General features: G+C 54.4%; 1 protein-coding gene across 20 annotated transcripts in view; it reads right to left on the bottom strand.

Annotated features, from left to right (window-relative positions):
* Positions 1 to 24,867, bottom strand: part of Myt1l (myelin transcription factor 1 like) — a 395,041-nt gene that overhangs the window by 94,914 nt on the left and 275,260 nt on the right. For 19 of the 20 annotated variants that reach the window (XM_058574977.1, XM_058574987.1, XM_058574986.1 and 16 more), the window contains one exon: positions 6,178 to 6,581. The exons of the other annotated variant lie outside the window; for it this stretch is intronic. In XM_058574977.1, coding sequence (XP_058430960.1) covers positions 6,178 to 6,581 — 404 coding nt within the window. The remainder of the gene's footprint in view (positions 1 to 6,177; positions 6,582 to 24,867) is intronic. 20 annotated transcript variants of the gene reach the window in all.

Raw genomic sequence — 24,867 nt, 5'->3', positions numbered from 1 at the left:
AGGCAGGAGTCTGGGTCTTTTTCTCTCACAATAGGTCAGTTTCCAAACTAGCTGGACAACCTTGAGCTTGCTTGGCCCAGAGGAGAGTGCACGTCCCACCTTTCAGTCGTAAACCAGGGACTAGAAAGGTCTAAGACCGGCTTTCTTTTTCTGAGAGGGTGCGGGTGTGTGCCCACCTCCACAGTCAGCTGGACTGGGAGCCTCCCTCGGGCGTCACACCCTTGATCTGCATGTCTGTCACCCTGCTTCATCCGGGCAGAGGGAGGCTGTGCGACCTCCTTCTAAGCAGCCTGCAGAGACAACCTTTTTTTTCCTTTTTTTTTTTAGTTGTAGATGGGCACAATACCTTTATTTTTATTTATTTATTTTTATGCGGTGTTGAGGATCAAACCCAGGGCCTCACAGGTGCTAGCAAGTGCTCTATGACTGAGCCACAACCCCAGCCTGAGACACCATTTTTTTAATGACTTTTTTAAAGACAGTTGTTTAATGGCTCTTGATATCCAAAACTCGAGATCTGATTTCCAACTCAAACCTTTAAAGCCTCTCCCCCGTTCACACCTTCCAGCTCTGCCCTCTGAAAACAGCTGCATTCTTCAAGGGCACACTCTTTCCACACTATATTATGCATTTTTTTTCTGGTGAATTTACTCAGTGTTTTAAAAAAAACAAGACAAAAAAATAAAAACTCCTCTCAACCCAGAGGCCTCTGGGAACCCAGAAAACAAGCCAGGGCTGTGCTCCGGAGGCTGTGGCATGTGCAGTGCAGGCTGAGTGCAGGCCTGGCCTCGCAGCACAGTGGCCGAGGCTGCTGACCCTGCCTGGCCCCACCCCAGCACTGCTGTCTGAGTGGTTGTGCATGTACCACACTTTCCTCCAGCCTTGGGACAGGACAGGGAGTGCGAGACGGCTGAGTCATGATGGCCAAATTGTGGCCCAAGTGAAGCCCTGTGCTCCTAGGTGACCCACTCTTAGGGATGGCCACAGCCAAGAGCCTGATGTCCTTCCAGGCATCAGACTGCTCGGTGACAGACTAGCACTTGGAACAAAAATCAGATTCACGAGGCATAGGGAATAAGCTGCTCTTCTTAAAGAGGACCTCCGGGCCAGACAGAGCTCCCTGCCTCCCCAAGTTCTCCTTTCATCACCAGGCAGAAGGTGGTCCCCAGCACACTGTGCATGCCACTTGCATTTAAACATGCATGGCTTACATCTTTATCACGTTTTCTGGTTTGTTTCAAAGTACCTGAACATTCGGGAAATATGAGGTATGATTATGTTTTATATTTATGCACAGAGAGCGGTTTTACCATGAACTGGTCCCTAGAAAGGTCTGGCTGTAGGAAGACTTGCTCTGAAGCCTCAGGGCCTCGTACGCCAACCTGCCTGCCTTCCAGACGTCCTGACACCCATCCTGGATGTAGGGAAGGCCAGTCTTTAAGAGGATGAAGGATCACTGCATTCCTTCTCCCAGGGCCCACAGTGTCCTCACGCTGAAGCCGTGCATACTAAACATGTCGTCTTTGTTCTGCGTTGGTCTCACAACTCTTCCCTTTTCTGCTGACTGCAGGAGAAATGGGGTTGGCTGATTCTGATTTTCACAGCCTGTCTGCATTTCAACTCGCTTCCCTCATCAGGGACATTTCCCTGAGAAAGACATGAGAGGATAATTGGCAATCAACATGGAGAGCAGCATCCTGAAGGGAAGCTGGGGATTCAGGGCCAGACACAGGCCACTCGCTCGGCACAGGGCTCCGTCTTCCCCTCACACACTCGAGCCTGTCCATCACCCACTGTCAGGGTGCTTCAGCAAGCTGCAGCCCAGCGCAGTGTGTGGCTTGAAAGGGGGCAAGCCCCAGGAAGTTGTACCATCACACACAGTGTCTGTGGGAGGAATTCACAGGGCATTTGCCTGGCCTTCCCTCAGAGCCAGGGAGCTGCGCACAGGAAGACCGATCAGACACAGGACTGTCATGGTGAGGCCCCACGGACACATCCAAAATCAGTTTGTGGGCGCTGATCGCCAGCCCCTCAACAGGCTGCAGGAGAGTCCAGTGCTCTCCCCTGACAAAAGTAGCCCCTCTGCTGTGACCCCACCTGCATTTGCTCTGCTGGGGCTGTGGCTTTGCCTGGCCTCTGTAATCGCACAGCACGGTGGAGCAGTTGTCACCAGGGCGCAGCTTCCCCTAACCCCTCTCCCCTGGGGCACACGCGCACGGCTGCCATGGCGCATCCTGGCCTCCATACGGGGACTGCAGAAGGCAAGCCGGATGCCGTCGGGCAGCAAGGCCCTGCCCAGACCTGCGCCATCCCAGCCATGGGGGCCTGTCCCAAGTGTGCCTGTCCAGGGTGGGCCTGAGACTCCTCAGGGAACAGGAGAAGGGACCTCACAAAGCCTGGCAGCAGCAGAGGGGAGGAGCCGTCTGTCGGGGCTGGTCTGGAAGGCCGAGCCCCTCCTTGCAGATGTCACTCCTGCCCCTGGAGAGGCAAGGTGTCCGCACAGGGAGGCAGGTGCATGCACCTGCGCATCCAGGTCTTTGTTTAGTGACTGTTCTGGGGGGACTGGAGCATCACATGCACATCAGTCACTGGGCCCTGATGGCCGTTTAATCTCTTTTCCTCAACAGAAACCCCGAATCACATTTGTCATCACAGACACCTCATCTGTTAATAGAACTGCCTCCACCACCTACCTTTAGAATAAACAAATTAATAAATGTAAAATTGACCATTACTGTGTATTTTGAAAATAAAATTCTTCATGCACAGACCAGTTTCTGTAGATCAAGTTTGCAATAACTGACTTTGATTAATTACAAGTTGCTCAGCTACTCTTTGCAGAAAGAGATGAAATGGCCTTGAGCTCTCCAGAACCAACAGCCCACAGCCCAGCCTGACTGTACAGCCAGCATGTGCAGCCCTGATCTCTATGAGCCTCAGCTTCTCACGAGCACAGCCAGAGGCTTCTCTGGCCACGTGCCATGCCTTGATGTGAAGGTCACTCACAGCCTGCACACAAATGCACTCACAGGAAATGCGTATCATTGTATGATTTTGGTCCATGTGTGACTGCAGTGCTGGAGGGTCCTGGGAATTAAAGCAAGCACTTAATCTCTAAGTCCTGAATGGCAATTCCCTCTAGAACCCGTGGGCTCCTATCACACTCACAGGGTGACTCATAGAAACTTGTTTTATCTAAATCACAACCTCTCAGAAGCTCCACATCTCCATTCACAGTCAAGGTAGACACGTGTCCCTGAGGAGCAAACATCAGCGGCCTCGCAGCATAGACTCCTGGCACTCCACATCTGCTCCTGAGGCTGATGACGGCTCAGGCTTCGTTCCTGTGCCACCCCACTGCCCTGGTCTCCCCTGTAGATGCCTGAGTCATGCTTGGCACTGTCCTGCTGCGTTCTGTCTTCCTGTCACCTTGGGGTCATGGTCTGCACCACCACCGCAGGGCCAAGTGCAGCAGCCCTGAGGAGTCTGCTGCTGGCCCGGGGCAGGAGGGAGCTCCTTGCCACCAAGGAGCAGGAAGAGCACCTGAGGTGCTGCAGCAGGAGAGGTATCTCTCCTGAGCACCGTCGGGCACGCTGCACCCAGTCTGTGCTTCTCCCGCAGAAGGTGCCCTGACAATGGCACGGGCCCGCCTCTGTTGACAGGGATGTGGGCACAGCTCTACATAGGATGACTGTGCTGGGCTCAGTGAGTGGGGGTGAGGACAGGAGGTGCTGGCCTTATGCTAATGAATCAGACACAACTAGGAGTTTGGTTGTGAGAAGTGACTGCCAGGAGGACCCAGCTCCACTGTCCCTTTGGTTGACAATCTTTCTGGAGCTGCTTGGCCTTGCTGGGTCACGAGCACCTGGAGTGTAGCCCACTGGGACACCAGTGTCCCAGCAGCAGTGGCTGAGCCAAGACCTGGCACACCTGCTCCAGGGGCTGCTCCAGTGGGCTCCAGGATCTCCAGGAGCCAGCTGCCACGGTGGCTCACTCCCAGGGGGAAGCTGTTGTGTGGCTTAGAGAACAAAAGGCTGTGGTGTGTCTTCCAGAAGACCTGCAGCAGTCAAAGACGCACTGGAGGGTCCCCACGGGGGCCACTAGAGTCGACTCTGATGGCTCCTGGGGCCTGGGGTCGCACGAGGGCTGTCTGAAAGGTAGGGAGTTATCACCCCTTCCTGCCAAGAACATCAGCCGAGGGACCTTTGCCTCCCCTCAGACCAGATGGTCTTCTCACCCCAGCTCCCCTGGCAACCCTTCCTGAGCAGCCTGGGGGTTCTGCTAATGATCACAGGTGACTGGCCAGGCACGGTGCGGCCCTGAGTTCGAGCACCAGCACCAGTGTTGTGTGCGTGTGTGGCCACCAGCGGCCCCCTCCTCCTGGTTTTGCCCAGTCACCTGCGTTCCCACGTGCACCCACCAGCATGTTCCAGGTGCCTGCGTGGGGTCCAGGTGTGGTCAGGTGAGCCCGAGCACTGGGGCTGACTTCCTAATTGTGTGACTGTGTGATATCGGACCACGCATCTGTGTGTCACAACCACTGTTTTTCTGTCTGGAAAAACCCCTTTCATTTTGATTTGTAGTCTGGTTTCAAACCAAACATATTCTAGGTGATGGCCTTGGAACAAACTAACCCCACGCAGCCACAGAATGCGATTCCACCAGCTTCCCAATGCATTTCTAAAGCCAGTCACCTGTACTTCTGCAGACAGACTACATAAAATAGGACCCTAAACAAACTAAGGTGGAAAGCTCGAGTTTAGAAAGTGGAGAAGGACCTACATGTGGCTAAGATCCTAGTTAGCTGACACAAGTTTCAGACCCACTCTCTCAGGCCACTGTGCACAAACCCTCACGACTGTGAACACTGGGGTCCACGGCCTTCCCAGCAGGACGGGAAGGGAAAAGCAGTGTTTGATTCCATCTCAACAGCAGGCCCCGACCAAGGCACAAGTCTTTCCCTCATCTAGACAACTGGCGACAACACCCAGCACTCTGTGCCCCAGCAGCATGAGCTGACAGCGCCCCTCCCCAGCTCTCCATGTCAGCACAGAGCTGCGGCTCACTCCCAGGAGAAAGCTGTGTGACTTCACACAGAACTGCCGGTTTACTTCTTGGCATCTCACCAGGGACGCCACTCTAGACTTGGCAGATTAAGCAGTCAGCCGACAGCACAGGTGCCCCGTGCCTAGGTGGGTCTTCACAGAGCCTCTAAACATCAAGAAGAACCTTGGGGGAAACACATTTAAACACATGCAATCTACGTCTGGGCATGTCTGTGCATGTTTGCTTATACATGTAAATGTGATTAAGCCAACAGCTGAGAAATATTCCATAAAACGCAGGCTTCCTGATCTGCCCACCAGGATGCTAGTGGGGACTAGCCACTCTGGCCACCTGGCAACCTGAGGCTTCTCCCTGATGGCTGATGGTGTCTAGGTGCTCGGAAGCTCTGCTGGAGCCCAGGTTCTTGAAGAGCCTCGAGCCCAGGGATAGGCTGAGAAAGAAGAGCTCCCTTCTTTGCAGGAGGCAAACCCTAAGCTGATGGTGACCCTGGGTTCTTGAGAGAGTGCCCAATCTTTCTAGAATGAAAATGACCTTTAGAAAATGTTTTGTTTCAAAGTTACCTGTTTGAGTCTTTTTCTAACAGAAAAGAAAGCTAGACATGAAGTGAGAGCCATCCTGTGTGTTGCAGGACACCTTGGGCCTGCCCACACTGTCTGCCACTCTTCACACCACTGGAGGCCTCAGACCAGAAACATGGTGGTCGAACGTGGCCAAGTTACCCTGATGGTTGAGTCCCCTCCCTTGGGTCCTCTAGGGCCCAGGCTCTTCCAGTAGCACAGTATGGGACAGGAATAGCACTTCTTGATAACCCGTGAAAGAAAATGTGAAATTAAAGACCAGGTATGCTAAATTAGTTTTCTTGCTAAATTTTGCCTGGTTGATCAGATACGCACAGCATAAACATCTCAGCAAACTGCTGTGACAATCCATCTGAATCACCACCTGAACAACCTCAGAGCCTAGGTGCGAATTCACACAGATGGCTCCTTGTCGGGAATCGAGCAAGCCGACTTTTCACAGGAAGCTTCCTGGATATTAACACCAGAACATTCACACTGAGAAGCTGACCCAAACCAGAGCCTGGCCCTTTGCCAGTGTTTTAAAGATTACCATTTTCCTCCTCTTCCTCCTCCTCCTCCTCCTCCTCCTCCTCCTCTTCCTCCTCCTCCTCTTCCTCCTCCTCCACATCCTCTCCGTCTTCGTCATCATCCTCATCGTCCTCCTCTTCCTCAATATCCTCCTCTTCCTCCCGGTCCACCTCCTCGTCCTCCTCGTCCTCGTCTCCTTGCTCGTCATTGTCCTCAGAGAACTCCTCGTCTTCCTCCTCGTCCTCCTCATCCTCGTCGTCATCGTCCTCCTCCTTCTCGTCCATGTCCTCTGTCCCGTCACTTTCGTAGCATTCGTCCACGGAGGAGCTGTCGGCTTTCACCGCAAACGGTTTCCGCTTGGGAGCAGGTTCCTGAGGCTGTTTGTCTTGTGTTTTCCTTTTTTTAGCCAAGGGACAACCATACACACTGATAAAAAATCGAGAGAGAGAGAAAGAGAAGATTTGTGTTACTGTCTCTGAAGATCAGAGCAAAGAGCGCCTGATGGAGGGCGCCAGGTGAGCATGACCGCCATCAGCTGTGTGCCGAGTGCGTGGGCACCGTGCGCACACATGCCCGAGCCTTGGATGAAATGGCACCTCAAGGAGTGCAGCGGGCACCTGTCCAGCTGCCGCTAACGCCCAGTCTGAGCCTCCCAGCTCCTCATGACCCCAGATCCGAATGGCATGGAGGTACTGAGAACTCATGGGATGGTTATGAGACACTTGTCGGGCATGCACGTCATGCAGTTGGCAATGCACATTCACTTCACCAGGCATTGGACCAGACATCGTACCACGTGGGAAGTACAATTAAAACTGCATTATGCACACTTTATTAGCAGATACAAATTTAGGTCAAATATGCAGACATTACACTGGGAGAGCTCTACCTGTGTGTGGGTTTGTGTAGTTTATGGGTGGGAGGAGCCCACTGGGGAGATGGACCGTGGGCCTGTTGGTGCTGCTGAGGAGACTGCATTGTCTGGAGTCACGCAGGACATTATAGGCTGTGCATGGTCTCAGTCTACCCAGCACCCCAGAGAATGCGGTCAGCTGTCACCACTTAGGCTGAAATCTGCCCAACTTGGGGAAGACCCTCACAGAGTGGGCTCTCAATCTTCCCTTGAGAAGGGGGAAACTTTTTCTATTATACCTCAAACCCAGTTTTTCTTTTCTTTCTGGAAATTCAATATGTGCTACAAAAATTTAGGGAGGAGAGGGAGAGGCAAATGTGCCCTTGCTCCAGAATGAGATACGGAGATCCCTCCTGATGGTGCTGCCAAGGATGCCTGCAGGCCTAGCTGGGCCCAGTCCTGGACCTGGGGATGGCCAGATGCTAATGTGGTCTGAGCCATCCATGCCATTCATCTGGGTGACTCCCCTGCGGGGGATCCTATGCAGCACAGGACAAGCAGAGGTCAGAGCACAGACCCTCAATTCGGGACCCTCAGGGCCATCAGGCACTTGGATGTGTCAGTAACCCTATTTAGACACACTCATGGCCGTTCACCAGGGGACCCCAATACCGCCCATAATGACACCCAAACAATAATCGGAGGGAGTGGACCAAGGGCAAGAAGCACTCTGATAAAACACGCGAAGGGACTGTGTCATGGAAGAGGAGCAGGTGGTCAGGGGCCAGCAGGCTCTCCAGGAAGAGGTGGCTCTGGAGATGAGCTCTCCAGGATACGTCAGTGGCACCTGGAGAAGAGAAACCCTTCCACCAAGTCCAAGGAGACAGTTTGCAAAGAAACGAGAGCAAAAGGAAAAGCATATGAGGCTCAGAAAACTGAGACAGACGCTTGCACAGTGTAGAACTGAGAGCAGACAGGGGTGGGCAAGAGAGCAGGGGCAGTGTGGAGCAGGGGGCAGACCCATGGAGGCCCCAAGGCAGAACACGCAGAGCTAGAGTCCTCCCAGGGACCTAGCAATGAGTCACATGTGCGCTTGAGAAGGGGGACAGCCAGCTTGGTGTGAGGCTGGAGAGGGGTGGGGGGCAGCAGCCAGGCTGCCCCGGTGGTGGACAGAGTGGCAGGTGCACCGAGGAGGAGGTCACATTGCCAGAAGTGCTTTCGGATGTGGGAGGGGTGGGGGAGCAGCCGGGACCCTAGGGAGGCTCTACTGCACCTTCAGCCCCAGCGAAGGCCATGGTGGCCAATGAAGGGCGGAGCACAGTGGGCAGGCGTGGACTCAGGAGGCGGGGGCAGCATGTGTTGCGCTTGGAGCATGGTGGATTTGGTCTGCCTTTGTCAGGACCCGTTGGTTGAGCGACTGGCAGAGGTTAAGCTCAGAGCCATCGGCCGAGTGAGGACCACTCAGCTGTCATGCACTGAGAGGTCAGGCCAGGGCTGGATGAGAGAGCACTGCTGAGAACCACCGTGAGGAATGCTGGGGCTGTTGGTCATTGTTCGGGCCTCCAGCTGTGCAGCAGACACAGGGCTCCTCAGGGCGTGGGAAGCCAGCTGTCCCAGTGGCCCACACTGTCAAGACATTTAGAACAACAGAACTGGTGGCAAAAATCCATTACTGTTCCTGGGATACACTTCAGGATCCAGCAGAGAGAACGTCATTGACCTTGTGCCCTGGGGAGGCTGCCCACCTGGGAGAAGTCCCTCCACCTGGATGCCAGGGTTTGACTGTGCTCTGAAGACAGCTGGCTGACTCCCCAGGCTCTGTTGACCTTAAAATAGAGGACGCCTGGGCTCAGCCTTTTCAATTCCTGCATCCCTTAGAAACAAAGAAGCAAAGCAAGTATGGAAACTGCTACAGCCAGGAAAAGCCAAGGGAAGGACGTGGTCTGCAGTGTAGGGAAGGACGTGGTCTGCAGTGTAGGGAAGGACGTGGTCTGCAGTGTAGGGAAGGACGTTGGTCTGCAGTGTAGGGAAGGACGTGGTCTGCAGTGTAGGGAAGGATGTGGTCTGCAGTGTAGGGAAGGAGATTGGTCTGCAGTGTAGGGAAGGACGTGGTCTGCAGTGTAGGGAAGGACGTGGTCTGCAGTGTAGGGAAGGACGTGGTCTGCAGTGTAGGGAAGGACATGGTCTGCAGTGTAGGGAAGGACGTTGGTCTGCAGTGTAGGGAAGGAGATTGGTCTGCAGTGTAGGGAAGGACGTGGTCTGCAGTGTAGGGAAGGATGTTGGTCTGTAGTGCAGGGAAGGACGTGGTCTGCAGCGTATTTCAAATATGGATTTTGGGGGAGGGGATTACCAGGTGCTGGACCACTGAGCTGCCTCCACAGCCCTTTTTATTGTTTTAGAGGCAGACCCTTGGCTGGTTTTATGTGTGATCCTGCAGCCTCAGCCTCCAGAGTTGCTGGCATCCACAACTGTGGCCGCTACGCTTGGCTCGAATATGGAATCTGTGAAAGATCCTGAGATTTTCTGGGGCAGCTTTCTCATGTTTAGTTCACATCTGACCCTGAGTCAGTTTGAGATCCATGGTGACCCGTCTCTCTGGTGGACCTGCTTAGGTGCGCCCTGAAGGTGCCCAGCAGTGTCAGTGGGAGCCCAGGAGGCCTGCTGCTCCTCAGGTCCCCTAGGCTCAGGGTCGTGGTGGCCACTGTCTAGCCATCCTTCTGCTCATAGCTCTCCTGTGAGTGTCAGATGCCTGCTGGTCTGTGCAGAGCTCTGCATCGTGGGCTCTCAACCAGCGGTCACGAGGCCCACTGTCAGCCCAGTCCCGGGATCCTGAGGGATGACGGCAGACAGGGCCATGTGTCTTCTGGGACGCTGCTTCCCTCAGGTTGGCAGTGGGGGCTTCTTCAGGGGCAGGAGGGCCCCTCTCCCTCTCCCTCCTCGCGCATGCCCAGAATCCACCCTTTCAGGACGGCACTGGTGCAGACTTGGAGACGGCCATGCTGCAGAGCGCAGAGCAGGAAGGAATGGTCCTCTTACTTGCGGCTGCAGTAGAATGACTGGGATTTTGGAGATGGTGGGTCTGGCTGTGAGGACATTTGGGAGCATGGGCTCCAACTGCAGAGCACCACAGAGGTGGGTGTCTGGGTCCTGAGGTTATAGAGGCACTCTGTCCCCAGAGAGGGTTCCTGCCACCTGCTCCTCCTTGTGGGGCAGCAGGCACAACCCCTGCCTTGGCTGTGCCCCATGGCACTGTCCCGCCCAAGGCTTCCAGTCCATCAGTGTGCTTTGGAGAAGCCGAGAACGGGGAGGAAAGAGAAGAGAGGAGGCAGCAGCATAAGTTGTTGGCCAAGACAGAAAACCCAGGTGTGATCATAGAAGCCAGGTGGGCATGGAAGGCACAGGTGTGAGCTCACCTGCCTCCAAAGCCACGGTTCCTACTCTGGGAGTGCCTGGAGTCCAGCAGTCGCTGGGTCTGAGGACATGCAACATGTCACAGGCCATGGGAGGTAGCTGGGTTGTGATGTGGAAGCGCAAGGCTTCCCTCCTTAACACAGGGTACACACCTGGGCTGGACCTGGGCCTCAGCTTGCCATGTGCTAGGAGGATACTAAAATCTTAAATCGCTTCCTTCCTGCCTGTGTTCCACCTGAGCAGATGTCTTTCCAGCCTGCCTGTGTTCCACCTGAGCAGATGTCTTTCCTTGACTATACTTTTGCAAATCATTTGGATTCACTTTCCAGCCACCGGCATTTGCTGGCTACAAACGCCCAGTATTTTCCTGCCACTTCACCTGGTTGGTTGCTTAGGCCTTTCACTAGGTCCATTAGCCTGAAATGCAAACAAAATTGCTTGTAGTTGCATACAACATCCCTTTGTCCTCTCTGTTTGCCATTCTCACTGACTGTCAGTTCCTGGTGTCTGGTTTCAGTGTGACAACAAATTCAAACCCAAGACACATTTCGTCCTACCACAGGGCAGTGGGCCCTGGGGGGAAGGAGCCTGTGACCAGGGCGCTGCTCAGATCCGCAGAGGCTCTTGGTTCTGAGAACACAACCTGACGCAGGCTGGGGAGGCCTTGGGAGGCAGCTCTGGGGCGTGGCTTGGGGTGTGCCTTCTGCGGAGTCCACCTTCTGTGAGCCTGGAAGGAGGGAGGGTGGGCCTTGCCCTCGTCCTCTGCACCAGGAGGGGATGTGCGCAGCCTGCCCGACTCTGCAGTCACACCCAGCTCCAGCTGGGCTCCTGTCTGTTCACACGTGCAAAGCCACAGTGCTGGAATGTCCCAGACTGGGAGAAGCAGGTGGAGTCGGCCGGAGCTGGAGGCCCTCGGGTGAGGAGCTCGGCCTTCACCCTCCTCTTCCCTGTGCAGAGGTTCCAAACTCAACTTCCTCCTTGGGATTCAAGTCACTGTCGCATTCTGAGTTCTGCTTCTCCAAGGTGTGGCGAAGCTCCCACCAGCTGTGGTTCCATACTGGCCAGGCACTCTGCAGGGTTTCCCGATGGAACAAACCAGGTTTCTCTGTGGATTAGGAAGGAGTGCCTTTGCTGTTCTGGGGCGGGCCTGGGGCCTCACACTGCCTTTCTCCTTCAGGGGGTGGGAAAGCGCCCCTTGAACTGGTTCTTGGTCTAGGAGCTGCAGGATCAATACAGTAGCCACCAGGCCTATGTAACTATTTGATTGAAATTAAAGAGAATTATAATCCAAACCCTCTCTTGGATTTGTCACATTCCAAGTGGCCACCATTCTGGACAGCAGACAGACACGTCCATCATCAGGCAAGGCTTCCTGGACGTTCTTCTAGAGCTCAGCAGACCCTCTGGAGCATCATAGTGGTTCCATAAACACCCACTGAAGGCAGTGGGAGGGCAGTGGGCATTGCGGGGAAGGATCTGGGGGCCAGGGGAGGAAGGGCCTGGACTTGGGCAGCGGCTTAAGACTCCTGCATAGAGTTAGAGCCCAGGAGGCCCCAGCTGGCCCTGGCTGTATCCTGCATGCCCACAGCCCAGGCAGACCCTCCCACCCCTGAGGAACATGGTGGAGTTTGGGGTCAGATGGGCCCTGAGGGTGCCCTCGTGGCCACTGGCTTGAGCACACCCCAGGCTTAAATGCAGCTCTGAACACTAAGTCAAAGTCACAGATTTCAGTGTCACTCACACATTCTGCCTTCCATTCTCATCACCTGATATACAACACAGATAAGATGGAATTCTGTATCTTTTACACACAGTCGAAACTTCAAGGAGTTAGTACACAGGACTACTCATAAGAGTGTGGCAGCTCAGTAGCCTCCTGTTGACAAGACGGGCCTCTAGTAACATGCCTAGATTGTGTCCACAGTGATCCCTACCCTGGGCATCAGGCATGAGACCCAGCCACCACTTACATCACAGCATGGTCCTACCCCTGTGCTTCATGTACCGCGCAAGCACATGGATGGAAGAGACAGTCCAGAGTGCTGTGAGTGGAGTGAAAGGAAATACATGCTACATTAGACGAGAGACCTGGCCTCCACGTTTTAACCTCAAGTTACAAGTCAAGGCTGCGTTCAGCTTTCTCCAGGGTCCTCCCAGCCCCTCCCTCCTGAGTGTGGCTGTGGATTTTTCCAAACGGCTTTTGGTTGGTGCGGCTTTCTGACCTTTGTTCTTAACCTGTGTCAACAGGGCCATCTGGAGCTCCCCCGTGAACCCCCTTGTCTGAAACTGCAGGTGTCACATGCTCACAGCCTGATTTCCGTGACCTTGAACTTGAGGCTGCATGATCCATTAATAGAGGCAGGGGATGCAATCTCTGAAACTGAACCCCAGGTTTGGCCGCATGTCCTCTGCTTCCAAGTATGTGGTAGAGCTGCAGCAGGTAAGGCTGGGGTGACATCAAGGACCTCCTGCCTCCCGGTCAGAGGTGCAGAGGTGCCAAGACAGGGCTGAAGGACAATACTCTTCACACGTAGCTTGAAAAGCATCCATTAAGTCAAGGTTGAGACTGTTCCTTTGCAATAATAGAAATGGTGTCTGACCTGATTCTGGAGTGCCCAGTCATAGCCACAGCTCAGCCTACCCACAGTGGTTACACCAGGGCTGTGTTCTCCTAAGCTTTTACACACTATGTCTGCCAGACCCTCCGGATGACCCTAGGTGGACATCCCCCCCACCCAACCCCGTTCGGAGGGACAGATGTCTGGAGCACCTTCTTCGGGCCTCCCAGCCAAGCAGCACTGGCCGGCTCTGCCGGCCCCTGTCCGTGAAGGCTTGCTTCCTGGTTGCTAAGGTGGTAGGCATAATGCCTTCCTTCTTGTTGGGCCCTGTGAGGATCCCTTGAAACAACAATAGCTTTTGTCTGGGAGGAGGCTGGGCACTTGTACACAGGCAGCCCCAGTCGTGATGCCTGGGGTTCCATGGGTAGAGGAGAGAGGGATATGGTGAGGAGGGCCCGATGATCTGGAGTGTCCCGTGCACACCCGTGAGAGAAGACTTGGACATCACGTAGCTGAGGGCCCAGGAACGCGAGAGGTGGCCACCCTTGGGCAGCTCCGTGCTTCCTCTCAGACTGGCTCATGGGCAGGGGCTGGCGAGCCTGGGTCTGTTCTGCTGTCATCTGCTCTCGTCCTGGACAGAGTCGGTGTGTCTTCTGACCACTAAGCTTTTAGAGGGTCGCTCTTACAAATCTCCAGAACAGCTACAACACATAGAGGACCTTACAAGTGATTTGAATCACTGAATTATTAAAGGGCCAAGATTTCAAACTTCCTCCTGAACTCTCTTTACAATGACACACAACCAATTAAACCTATTCAGTTTTAATTCTATATCAATATATTTCCTTCATTTTGTCCCTTTATCATTTATGTGGGTTATTTACAAAGAAAATTGTACATGTGTATATATATATATATATATATATATATATGTCTATATATGTATATTTAGTTTAAATTTGATATAAATGTTCTATGCATTAAAAATATTCAAGAAAAAATTGTTCAAAGTGTTTAGTTGGTTCTCCTGCCGAGGAGATTTGAACAAATCTCTGTTTCTGGATGGCAGAGACTTTCTTCATATCTTTAGAAAAGTCTCTTTAAATTACATAGCCTGTTAGAAATGTTTGTTGCCTTAAGCAAAATAATTCAAAGTCAAAATAACAGTGACTTTAATCTCCTTCAGCCCAAGAACAGTTTCTTCCAACTGGGGAGAAAGAGTAGGGAGGCTCTGGAGTTTCTGTGCATCCCGCACAGGACGTCCCCAGGAGCCCGCGGGGCAGACTCAAGTGCACCTCTCCAAGCAGCTACACGTGCACCTTTCACTCCTGAATGCCACGGCACACGCCTCCTCTTCCTCTGTCCCGTCAGCTGAGAGGTGGACGGGGCCCACAAGGTGGGCAGGGTCTTTCTCCCACCTGCCCAAGTCCAGGAGGCCCTCTCCTCCTCGCTCCTGCTCCTCTTTCCTCCCTCCCAGGCAGCACCACTCCTGAGCTGGCCGGGAAGCAAGCTCCAGGTGGGAGCTCCAGAACTTGGACAGCTGCCCCTGATCTCCCTCCAGGTGGCCCTGGGCTGGCCGGCAGGTGTCCGGTGTGGAGCCTGCTTCTCCCAGCTCTTCAGCAGAATGGGAGGTCCGGCAGGTCGGCAGTGCCCAGGGCTGTGCTGGCCTTGGCTGGACAAGGGCAGCTAGGGGCTGGCCTCCAGCCTGGCTCTTTCACTGGTGCCTCTTCCTGGGCTCTTAGCACAGTTCCTCCTGTCAACTGGGCCATGTCTTCGACTCTGTCTTTGGTCCTCTTGAGCTTTCATGTCTTTCTTTTTTTATTTTCTAAGTTTCTTAGAATTCCTGTTTTCTAAATAGACCATTTTTCCATTTCTTTGGGAACACTTTCATTTCTGTTGGGCATTTTCTTCTCTGTGCCTAATCTGCTCTCTCCATTCTAGAGCTCTCCTCACATGTCTAGTCTTTAGCTGTCCATCCTCATTCAGGGAAGGACAGTTGAAAATGACCAGAGAGGCTATTGGACTCCCCAGAGCAGGTCTCTCAGGTTCCACTGGAGGGCACATCCTGGCAGGTGCCACACCAGGAATCCAGACCCGGAGACCACCGGGTCTCAATATGGGGGTGGGGCACAGATAGAAATCCAGCCCTCCTGCTGGCCCTCGGCAGTCTGAGTGACATCGGACAGGAGTCCTCCTGGATTCCCCCTGGAGAACAATTTCGAATGTGCCTCCTGCTCACCAGGCCTTGTGGAGGAGAGTGGCAGCGGTGCCTGTTCCTCACATAAACCTACGGACTTTGCCTGCTCTGAGACCCAGTTTTGCCTCAGCTTCTAGATGCACCTGTACCAGGGACTGTCCAATGCTAAGGGTTGCCCAGGGACAGCAGGCTGCCACTCAGGGTCTTCGAGGCCAGCAGAAGAGACAGCTGTTTCAGGGGTGGGGGCCACTGGTTCTGCCAGCACTGACTGTCTCCTAGGCCCCACGTTCTCCTCTTGTGTTATTCTGACCCAGGTGCTTCTGCCTTTGGAATCGAGGTTCCTTCCACCAGTGGAGTGAGCTCTGCCTAGCAGCAGAAGCCGGTGAGTGTGTGCCCTTCACATTGATTCTTCCCACACCATCCGATGGCCACAGCACCTCACAGCTAATGTTCTCGGGGTCCACGTTGCTGTTCTTGTCCGGCATCCCCTGCTCAGCCTGGCTCCTCTTGCCTGGAGCTTCCTGTCCCACAGAGACCCTGTAAGACCCCTCTAGAGCTCTGCCTCTCCTTCCGGCCATTCCCAGTTATCCCAGAGCCCAGGACGGTTCATCCTACAAACAGTGCCACCAGAGTCTCCTGTAAGCCACCTGGGTCTCCCCCGATGACTTGGGGGGCCTGTGGTGGTGCCTCAGGTTACTGTTCTGCCCTTGACTTCAGGACCCTGCGTGTGTCACTTTCCTTGGTCCCACTGTGCCCTGCAGAGGGACAGGCGTTGAAGGTGGCTTTTGTTGGTTGGTGGTGCTGACATTGAGCACTGGCCTGTGAGCCCTGGTGCCTGGCTGGGTTCTACCGGTGTGTGGGCTTCAAGGAAGTCAGTCTATAACACAGCACTGACCGTCCTTCCATTTGTAAGTTCAGAATGTTGAGAGTGTTAGGACAAACTTACTTCAACTGCTGATCCTTCTCTTGCAGCGACCCCAGCAGATTGGACTGCTGTGCGCATGTGCTTAGGCTCCCAGGGGCTCCTCAGTGACGTCTTATGTCAGCAACAGAGCTCCAGGGGTTTTGAGGCCTCCAGAAGTTTCCAGTCCCTCGGGACTAGTGACCAACACACCACTTGTTAACACAGCATTCCCACAGCAGTGGAAGTCTGTCGTGGACAGGACACTTCCAGTCACTTAACCCGACTTTTCACCTGGACAGAGGAGTGGCCCACACAGGAGGAAGCACCCCTTGCACAGGACTGAACTTGTGCCTCCTGGCACGTCTTCTGCCAGGTCAGATAAGAGCCGAATCCACATTTGTCAGAAAAGATCCTTTTGTTGGGGACAGATCACACACTCCTTCCAGTGAGCCTCCTGGTTACATCAGCTCAAGGGACTCTGACGGAAAACTGCTGGAAATGATACCAGAGAGCAGCCAGACTGCCCGGCAGTGTCCACTTGTCTGTCTGAGGTGTCGGGTTGATGGGAGGTGCCCCTGTGGAAAGGTGCTGCAGCATAAGGCATGGAGCTGTTTCACACAGGCAGGAAGAAACACCCTGTCTGTGCATCATGGCAGCTTCCTGGCAAAGGTGGGTCCACTTCCCAGCGTGGCAGTGACCCTCACAGCCTCTGCTCAGGGTTCTTGAAGTCACCTGGCTCCACAGCCAGGGTCACAGGAACCAAGTCAGATAGGAGGAACTGAGAAATGAACGGTATTCCTTCCCAGAGCAGAGGCAAAATAGAGAAAAGCCAATATTCCCCGTTTTTCCTGAAAGGCACACTAAATGTCCTGCTGCAGATGGCCCAAGACAGAGTACTCTGTCATGACTTAAAATCCTGGCAGTGGAAGACAGGTGATGGAGAGATGTCACTGGGCATTGCTAGGTCACAAAGCGATGACCTCACTTATGAGTGTATGACAGTGTGGGCATGTGCGTGTGCACACACACACACACACACACACTCACAACTCTCAGCACACATGGATACACAGAAGTGCAGCACTGAGAAATGGAGGCTCTGACTCCATGTTTATTGAGCACCAGGCTACAGGTAATGAGCCCTGAAATCTAGAGGATTCGGAAGTGCTTTGTGATGGCCTCTCCTTGTTCCTGGGGTCTGTCATGCTTAGATGCCAGCTGCCGTGTCTGTGCTGTTGCTCGCCTGGGCAGGGTGTCCCCTGGGCTTCTTCATCGTGCACACTGCCCCCTCTGGCCACACTCGGGAATGCACCTGGGCTGCGTACCTGGTCCTGGACGCTGTAGCTGAGATTGTGGGTCTCCACTGCTCCTAGCTTTCTCCTTTGTCAGAGCTGGGTTGACAAAACTCTTAGGTTTTCTTGAGACAGTGCGCACCAGTTTTGAATGGACAATTTTCCCTTACACAAAGTAACCCAAGAGAAAGCAACAGGAAATTCCTGTTTATTTCCAACAGGGTGGAGTTGAACCTTATGGGAAAGGTGCTCTGAGGACGACTTCCTCCGGTCAGGGTCTCTGTTCTCTGAACTCTGCGACTCTATTTTTCTGTCCACAGCATGTTTGCCTTGAGAGCAGGGAGGAGCCCCTAGCCTTGGGGCTGCCCAGTCTGGCTGCAAGGGGGCCAGGCCCTGGACAGTCCCTGCTCAGAGGGCACATGGCCATGGTGAGCCTACTGCCTTGCTTAGGTCTGATTCACGGGGCAGCTGATATTTTTTATCATCTATTATTTATTATCACCTATTTGTTTCAACCAATTTCTATCTTCTATCCCAGTCTCCACCATCTACCTATCATTTCTCTATGTATCATGTATGATCCCTACCCATGACTGTGATCTCTGTGTATACACACACATGCCTGTGTTGCTCCTAGGTACCAAGCCATCCGTCATCTACTTATCGTCTCTTTGCTGGCATCTCTGTCACCGCCATCTGCTGTCTGTCACCATCTGTGTCTTTCTCAGTCTCTGTCATCCCTCTCTCCATCATTCTTCTCTCACCTTTCCACCCACCTCTCTATCTCTGGTCACCTGTCCTACCTACCTGCCTACCCGTCTGTCGGTCGACCTCACCTATTTCTTTTCCATCTGCCCTTCCGGCTGGGACAAGCTGCAGCGGCAGGGCAGCCACCCTCTTTCCCCAGCACACTTCTGGAAGCCCATGGGGCATTTGTCTGGTCTCAGGCCTCTTAGCAGCTGCCAGGCCTTTGGGAGCACGGGAAGCAGCATGGTCTTGCAGTGTGGCCTGGCATACAGGAGGCCCTCAGTGTGGCTTTTGTGTGCTTGTGATTTATCAAGTGCATCCGTCCTCTAGAGGACGCGAGGAAGCACTCTGGTGAGGAGGCTCCAGCCTGTCTCCAACAGTCCCCACGGGCACTGACCACTGGGGACCCAGGGCCTCACGCCCATATGATATGGCCAACACTGCCCATCACCCTGTGGATGAGGCAGTGCTTCTGCTGGACAGTCTTCAACGTAGCCAACCTGGGACAGCTGCTGTTCTTGTGGGCAAGACCTGAGCCCTGGAAACTTCTTTTTCAGAGAAATGCCACACTTCTTCTTTCATTCTGCAGGAAACTTGCTGAGTCACCGTGGTGGATGCTCTCTCAGCCTGAATCTCACTGACCGACTCCAGCTCCTCAGCAGGCTGGCTGTCGATGATGCTGGTGCCCTGTGCCTGAAGCCACCTCATCACCTCCACGTCGGCAATGCTAAACAGGACTTCCCACCAGCGTTCTCAGGTACGGCTGCCTTCATCTTCCTGAGATGGGAAGACCACCCTCAGCCCTGGGGCAGCTCCCAGACCTGCACTGAGGAAACACTTGCAGAGGGTTCCAGCCTCTGCCTCCTCTCAGGGACTTTGCCTCTCTGAGCCTCGGTTCTCATCCACTGGAGGAAGGACTGATCAGATCCCCTGGCCTTCAGCTGCATTTTCTGGACTCATGGGATGTTGAAGGGGTGACTCAGGCCCTCAGGGAGCCTGCTAGGAGCTTGGTGGCTCCTACTGCCATGGGGTTCTTTGAATTTTCTTAAAGTGGGTCAGTCTCCCAAGTTGAACCCTGACAGCCCTTTCTGAGGGTCAAGAGAGCTATGTGTGCAGAGTTGGAGCTGTGGATATGTTGGTTCTCAGTGTCAGACCAGGGTGACATAAAAAAATCACAGGCGTGATATCATCTGAGGGGAAAAGCCCAAACCAAAACAACAGCACCCAAACCAGAGCCTAAAATGAAAAGGCAGGTACAATATTCACAGCCATTCAGATGCTCCTCCCTACAGTGAGCTCTTGGGCTTCCCGGGCCTCACACCTAAAGACTGCCCAGAGAAACTCAGTCTCTGAAGGAGTCCAAGCCCGGACCACCCCAGTGCTGCCCCTTCCTGTCCTCTGTGGGATCCAGGCACCCTCCTGCCAGCCTCTGTGCAGCCGTCTTACCTCTTCTGTCTCAGGAGCAGACAGGTCCCCATGAAGGCAGGGCCCAGACTTGCCGGGGGTGAGGTGCCTTCAGGTGCATTGGCCCTGGCTGCATGCCAGCCTGCAGCCCATGTTCAGGGAGGCACCTGCCAGGTGCAGGTCTACAGTCTGCAGTGACTTGGTTTCTCCTAAACTGATTCTGCTGCAAAATCAATGACTTAAGGCTGGGTGGGTACCCAGATCAGTCTCATGGTATTCCTAGTCCTTCTGGAGTCTGAAGACGTAGGCCGCCAGTGAATCTGTGAGGCTGCGCCACGTGGGCTGGCTGGAACTTCTGCCCTGGGGGGCCTGTACCTCTCCTTCTTGGCTGCCTGCTCAACCTCTGCATACGAGTTCCTCTCCCAAGTATCTGAGCTGCTCCTCTCCCGGCAGTCTCTGGGCCAGCGACCACACCCTGGCTGCATAGTTTCACCTGGGTGGTATAGCGGATTCTGTTGACCTCAGCCTCCTCGGGTTGAGGAGCCGCAGGCAAACGGGCAGTCTGCAGCACCCTGTTCCCCACCTGGATGTTCTTCAATCCTCCCTGCCTCCCTCCCTTCCTTTGTCTCTATTTTCCTGACAAGGTGAGGTCTGAACAGCTCATAAGCACAGAGCACTTCCAGGCCTGGCTTCCTTGTGCATTCATCCCCAGCCATCTAAGCACAGGTGTATACAGGCTGTCTTGTTGTGGACCTCGGTGGAGGGCTCCTCCTCCAGCTCCTCCTGTCCTGACCTCTGCCCCTGTGCCCGCAGCACCCCAGGTGGCCTTCTGCTCCAGCAGCCTCTGTTCTCCGCCGCCACCCTGGGCTGTTGCCTTCTTTGTCTGCACTGAGCTCGGCCATGCTTGATGTGCTGCATTCACAAGTGGCACGAGTGGAAACAGAAACAACTTCCCATGACCTGTCAGCATCCTGGACTCATGGCTCCGTCTCCTGGTCAGAGGCTTTGGGATCCTGCAGCCCAGGAGGGCTCTGCGCGGGTGCTTTGTCTGAGCCTCCTGCTCACCTCTGGACACACCGTCTCTGCACACCCCTGCACATCTGGGTACCTGTGTGCACCTGTCTCTGTCACATGATTGCTTGGACAGCACACCATCTTCTGGGGAAGGGCCATCTCCTTGTCCCTAACTATTAGATTCTGATAGAGAGCTATGTGTGCAGTCAGCACTTAATAATTGGTGTAACAGAACATCTTCTTAACTACCTGTAGTCTTCTATGATCTACCTGTGATCAAACTTGCCTCCATGTGATTCTTGACCAGTATTGTGACTTCTGACAGGAAGGAACATGAGTTGACATTCACCTGGCTCAGGCAGCCCTGCCATCTGCTCAGGCCTTCATGGTCTCGCCACAATGTGCCCATATGTCTGAAGTCACCTGTAAGCACTGTGCTGGGTGTGCCCTTCTCACGTGTCCCTGGGCCACCCATGTGTCTCCAGAAGGCAGGGACTCTAAGGCAGCCCTGTCAGACCAGCAGTGCCTCCGCATGGTCGGTGCCCAGGGGGTGTTTGTGGGCTCACTGCCTGCTGGCTTCAGGTTTGGGGCGGGATTGGGCAGGGTGGGGTCTGCAGAAGGAAGGCACCCTGCTCCTACGTCCTTCCCACCATTCTCTCAGTTCTGCTCTGCCAGGCTGGTCCCCAGAAGTCACTATCACTCGAGGGGGCAGTTTCCACATGCTGCTCAGGATGTCTGTCCCTCCCACCTGTGGTCCCAGAAGGGACGATTTGGTTCCCATGGGATGCATGCCCCTGCCTGGGTGCCTCATTGCAGGTGGCCTGGGAGATGAAGGGAGTCTTCAGGGTCCACTCCAGGGGTTCCACGATGCTGAGGGTCTTGGAGGAGGCCAGGTGGGCTGGGGGAGGAGGGCGGAGGAACCTGTCTACCTGCAGGTCTGAGCAGGATACAGCACTCAAGGTGGCAGGGGAGGGGCAGAGGAGCTGCTCTCCATCACCCATGGGGACCTTGCTCTCATCAAGGGTGGTGGCCTCTCTGCCTGCAGGCCTGAGCCTTGACTCAGCCATAGGAAGCAATCATGCCCAGGAGGGAGGGCTCTAACCATTCCATCTTCCAGAATGTTCTGGCAAAGCCAGGGCTACATAGATGTCAATCCTTAAAAATGGCATTTTTAAACACAGGGCAGTTCTTTTCTTGATGAGAAGGAGGTACTTTAAAAATGATTATACTTTATGCTCTCTATAGAGGATAGCAGGACATTTGACTTTCTCACTCAGGGGAACAGAAGCAGGTCCAGTACTACAGGAAGCACATTTGGAATAGCCGAACTCCCATGCCCTTGGCCCTGTGACTGTCCCTACAGCATTCTACCCCAGGGAAAAATCAAGGCCCTAAAAACACTGGCAGAGAATATTCTACCACATTGAATATAGCACAAAAAAGTTGAGAAGAAATCTACATCAGTTTTAGTGATAAGAAAATAAATTACAGCATAAGCATCAGATGGAAGTGAGCCAGGAAAAATTAAAATATTTAATGACATGGGAAGGCTCACATTAGGTGAAACAAACAAACAAATGCAGAATTGCATCTAGAGCAGGAGAACAGCTCGGGGAAGAACAACAAAAGCCCTAAAATTCAGGGAACTAACATCGACAGAGGACACTGACCCCTGGCCCAGATGCAGGGTGCCCAGCTGAGCTGCCATGTCCTTGAGGGTGATGGAGGCCAGTCCCCTGTCCCATGACCTCCAAGGTGATGTCAGTTCTTCCCTAAGCACAGGAGCAAGTCCCTCCGGTGTTCCTGTCTGAGCCACCCTAGGAGTGGTCTTTGGCTCCTCTTGCCAACACGCCCTTTGGAGGGCCAGCGAGGGACACTGAGACAGCCACTCCTCTCCTGCTTCTCAGATTCTCCAGTGCTTCAAAACTGGACAGTCCCTGGAGCCTCTGCTCATCCCTGTTTGCCCTGAGGCTCCCTGCCCCACCCCTGCGGTGAGCAAGGCCCAGGGATGAGTACAAAGATGGCTCAGGCGGGCTGTGCTGGCTGACCCAGGGTGGGGACTCCAGGCCATGTCCCTTCCACATTCCTTAGAATTCACATTGGGTTAATTTAGGAAGCTTCTCTGCCAGAACCACACCAGCATCAGGGAAGGTGGTTTACTGCTTCTCAGAGCCCTAGCCCCTCCCTGTTTACACGCCTGCCTGTCACTCTCTGAGGTGGGCTGGGGCCGGGGAGTAGGAGGGCTGGTGAAGCTAGGGGAGGAAAAGGCCATCTGAGTCGGGTGTGGGCTGGGACACTGAAGACCACCGAATCTCAATAGAGAAGTGCCTGTGAGCTGTGGGAAGCAGGAAGTACCCAGGAAACACTGAAGCACAAAACAGGCCTTAGCAGCCACCCTTAGCCTGTGCCCTGGTCATCCCTGGTCATCCCTGGTCATCCGGGCTCCAGTGTGCGAGAGCTGACTTCAGCACAACGGCCAGCACCAGCAGGCCAGTGCAGGAGACCTGCCTGAAACTGTGAGCTCTGCCAGCCTCCACCTCTAGCCCAGCCCCAGGACCCAGGTGCGGTGGCCCCTCCCTCTGGGGATGGCCTGCATTCCCCCTTGCCAGAGGAGGGGGTTTCCTAAATAGTCTGTCTCCATCTGGCACCTGCTAAAGTCTTCTGTGCACGGAGGAACCCATTCACCCTGAGTGGCTGCCTCTGCCCCCTAGGCCCTGTGCTCCCATCCTGCTGCCCTGCCAGACAGAGAGGAGAAAGGGGGAAGGAGGAAGTAGCTCTGGGCACCTGGGACTAATTCCTGCTGCAGGGGATGGGTGGGGAGGAAGCACCCTCGTCACACAGCTGGAGGGGCCGCAGCAGGGCAGCTCCTGGCCCGTGCTGTGGACAGGCAGTCCCAGCACTGTGTGACCAGCCGCCCTCTCCACCCCCAGTTCTTGTCCCTGGTGAGGTCTGCCAGCACATGACGCCTCTGTCTGCTGGTGGTGAACGTGACCCTCAGATTCCACTCCTCTGCGCCTGCCGCTCCCTGAGCCAAGAGCTCCTTCAGAAGCACGGGAGGGGCCTGATTGGAAAGGCGAGAATGAGTGTCGGTATCCTGCATCCTGCTGCAGCAGATGCCTTCTGTAAGAAGAGAATCTCCTCCAGGAGGCTCCCTGTCCCTGCGCTCTCTTCTCTCCCACAGTCTTGGGACATGACTCCTCTGTGTAGGAAGCATCTCTCTGGGATGTCAGACATAACAGCCAGCAGTGACGACAAACGGATCCCTCAGAGTGTGCTGAACTCGGCAGCTGGTGCTCAGAGACCGCTGAACAGGAAGGGGTGGTGCACAGAGAGGCCATGGAAGTCCGGAGGGCCCACAGGTGCAGGGCAGTCCTTTCCAAAGAGAGGACAGGGAGAGCCCAGGAGGTCTGCACCGTCTCCAGCAGGCAAGGGGGTAATTTCCAACTTGGCTGCTTCTTCTGTCATCCACGGGGCTCTGCCCAGAGGCTGAGGGCAGGAAGGGCCTCAGCCCAGATGGTGGCAAGATGGCACTTGGGCCTTTTGGTGGGTAAGGCCAGGCAGTGGCTGTACCACAGGGCTGTGTGTACACTTTGCCCCAAAGCTGTTCTCATGTTTTTAGCTGTCAGTCAAGAAGTCAGGAAAGACTGAGTGCTCAGTCCAGACCTGGCCCACAGGGTGCTCCACGGCACGGGTTCCTATCACGTCACTCACTGTCTTCAGTGTCTTGTCTGGAAGCCCTCACAATCCTTTCTTTGAACATTGAGTTCTTCAAACACACATTCAGCTTATCCAATATCAGAAATGTCCCCTGAAGGGCACAGCCTGCTTGGGTGTGTGGTCTCAGATCCATGGTGGAGTCCCAGTGTGCTGTGCCGCAGGTGACAGCCACGCCCAGATACGGAACTGACAGGCAGATAGCAGAGACAGTAGAAGACAGACTGCTGTCAGAACAGTGGCCAGACTCTTGTAAATAAAGGATTTGTAGTGACATTAATAGCTAACTGCCACCACATTCCAAAAATGATGCCCAATTTTGTGATTGCACACACAATGGGAGCAGAGGCGGCCCTGGGGCATCCACTGCACCCCAAATAATCCCTAGAGTGCACCGTCTTGCTCCAAGTGCCCGGTGCCGTGCTCTCAAGCAATGCTGAAAGGTCTGTGCTGACCTCTGGCGTACAGCAAGAGGGGCCAGAGCAGGATGGGCGTGCCATGAAGCTCCCTGGTGGGTGATGGCCCGCACAACGGTGTCCCACAAAGAACCACAGGTCTGTCTGTTCCTGTGGACATGAGTCAGCGCCAAGACTGGGAGGGGGCTGCCTGCACAGGCTC

This window comes from Marmota monax, unplaced genomic scaffold (assembly GCF_021218885.2).
Source record: "Marmota monax isolate L192 unplaced genomic scaffold, Marmota_monax_Labrador192_F-V1.1 WCK01_AAM20220418_F8-fsc00633, whole genome shotgun sequence".
Lineage (NCBI taxonomy): Eukaryota > Metazoa > Chordata > Mammalia > Rodentia > Sciuridae > Marmota > Marmota monax.
The sequence above is the reverse complement of the archived record's forward strand: the minus strand, read 5'-3'. Positions and strand labels throughout refer to the sequence as shown.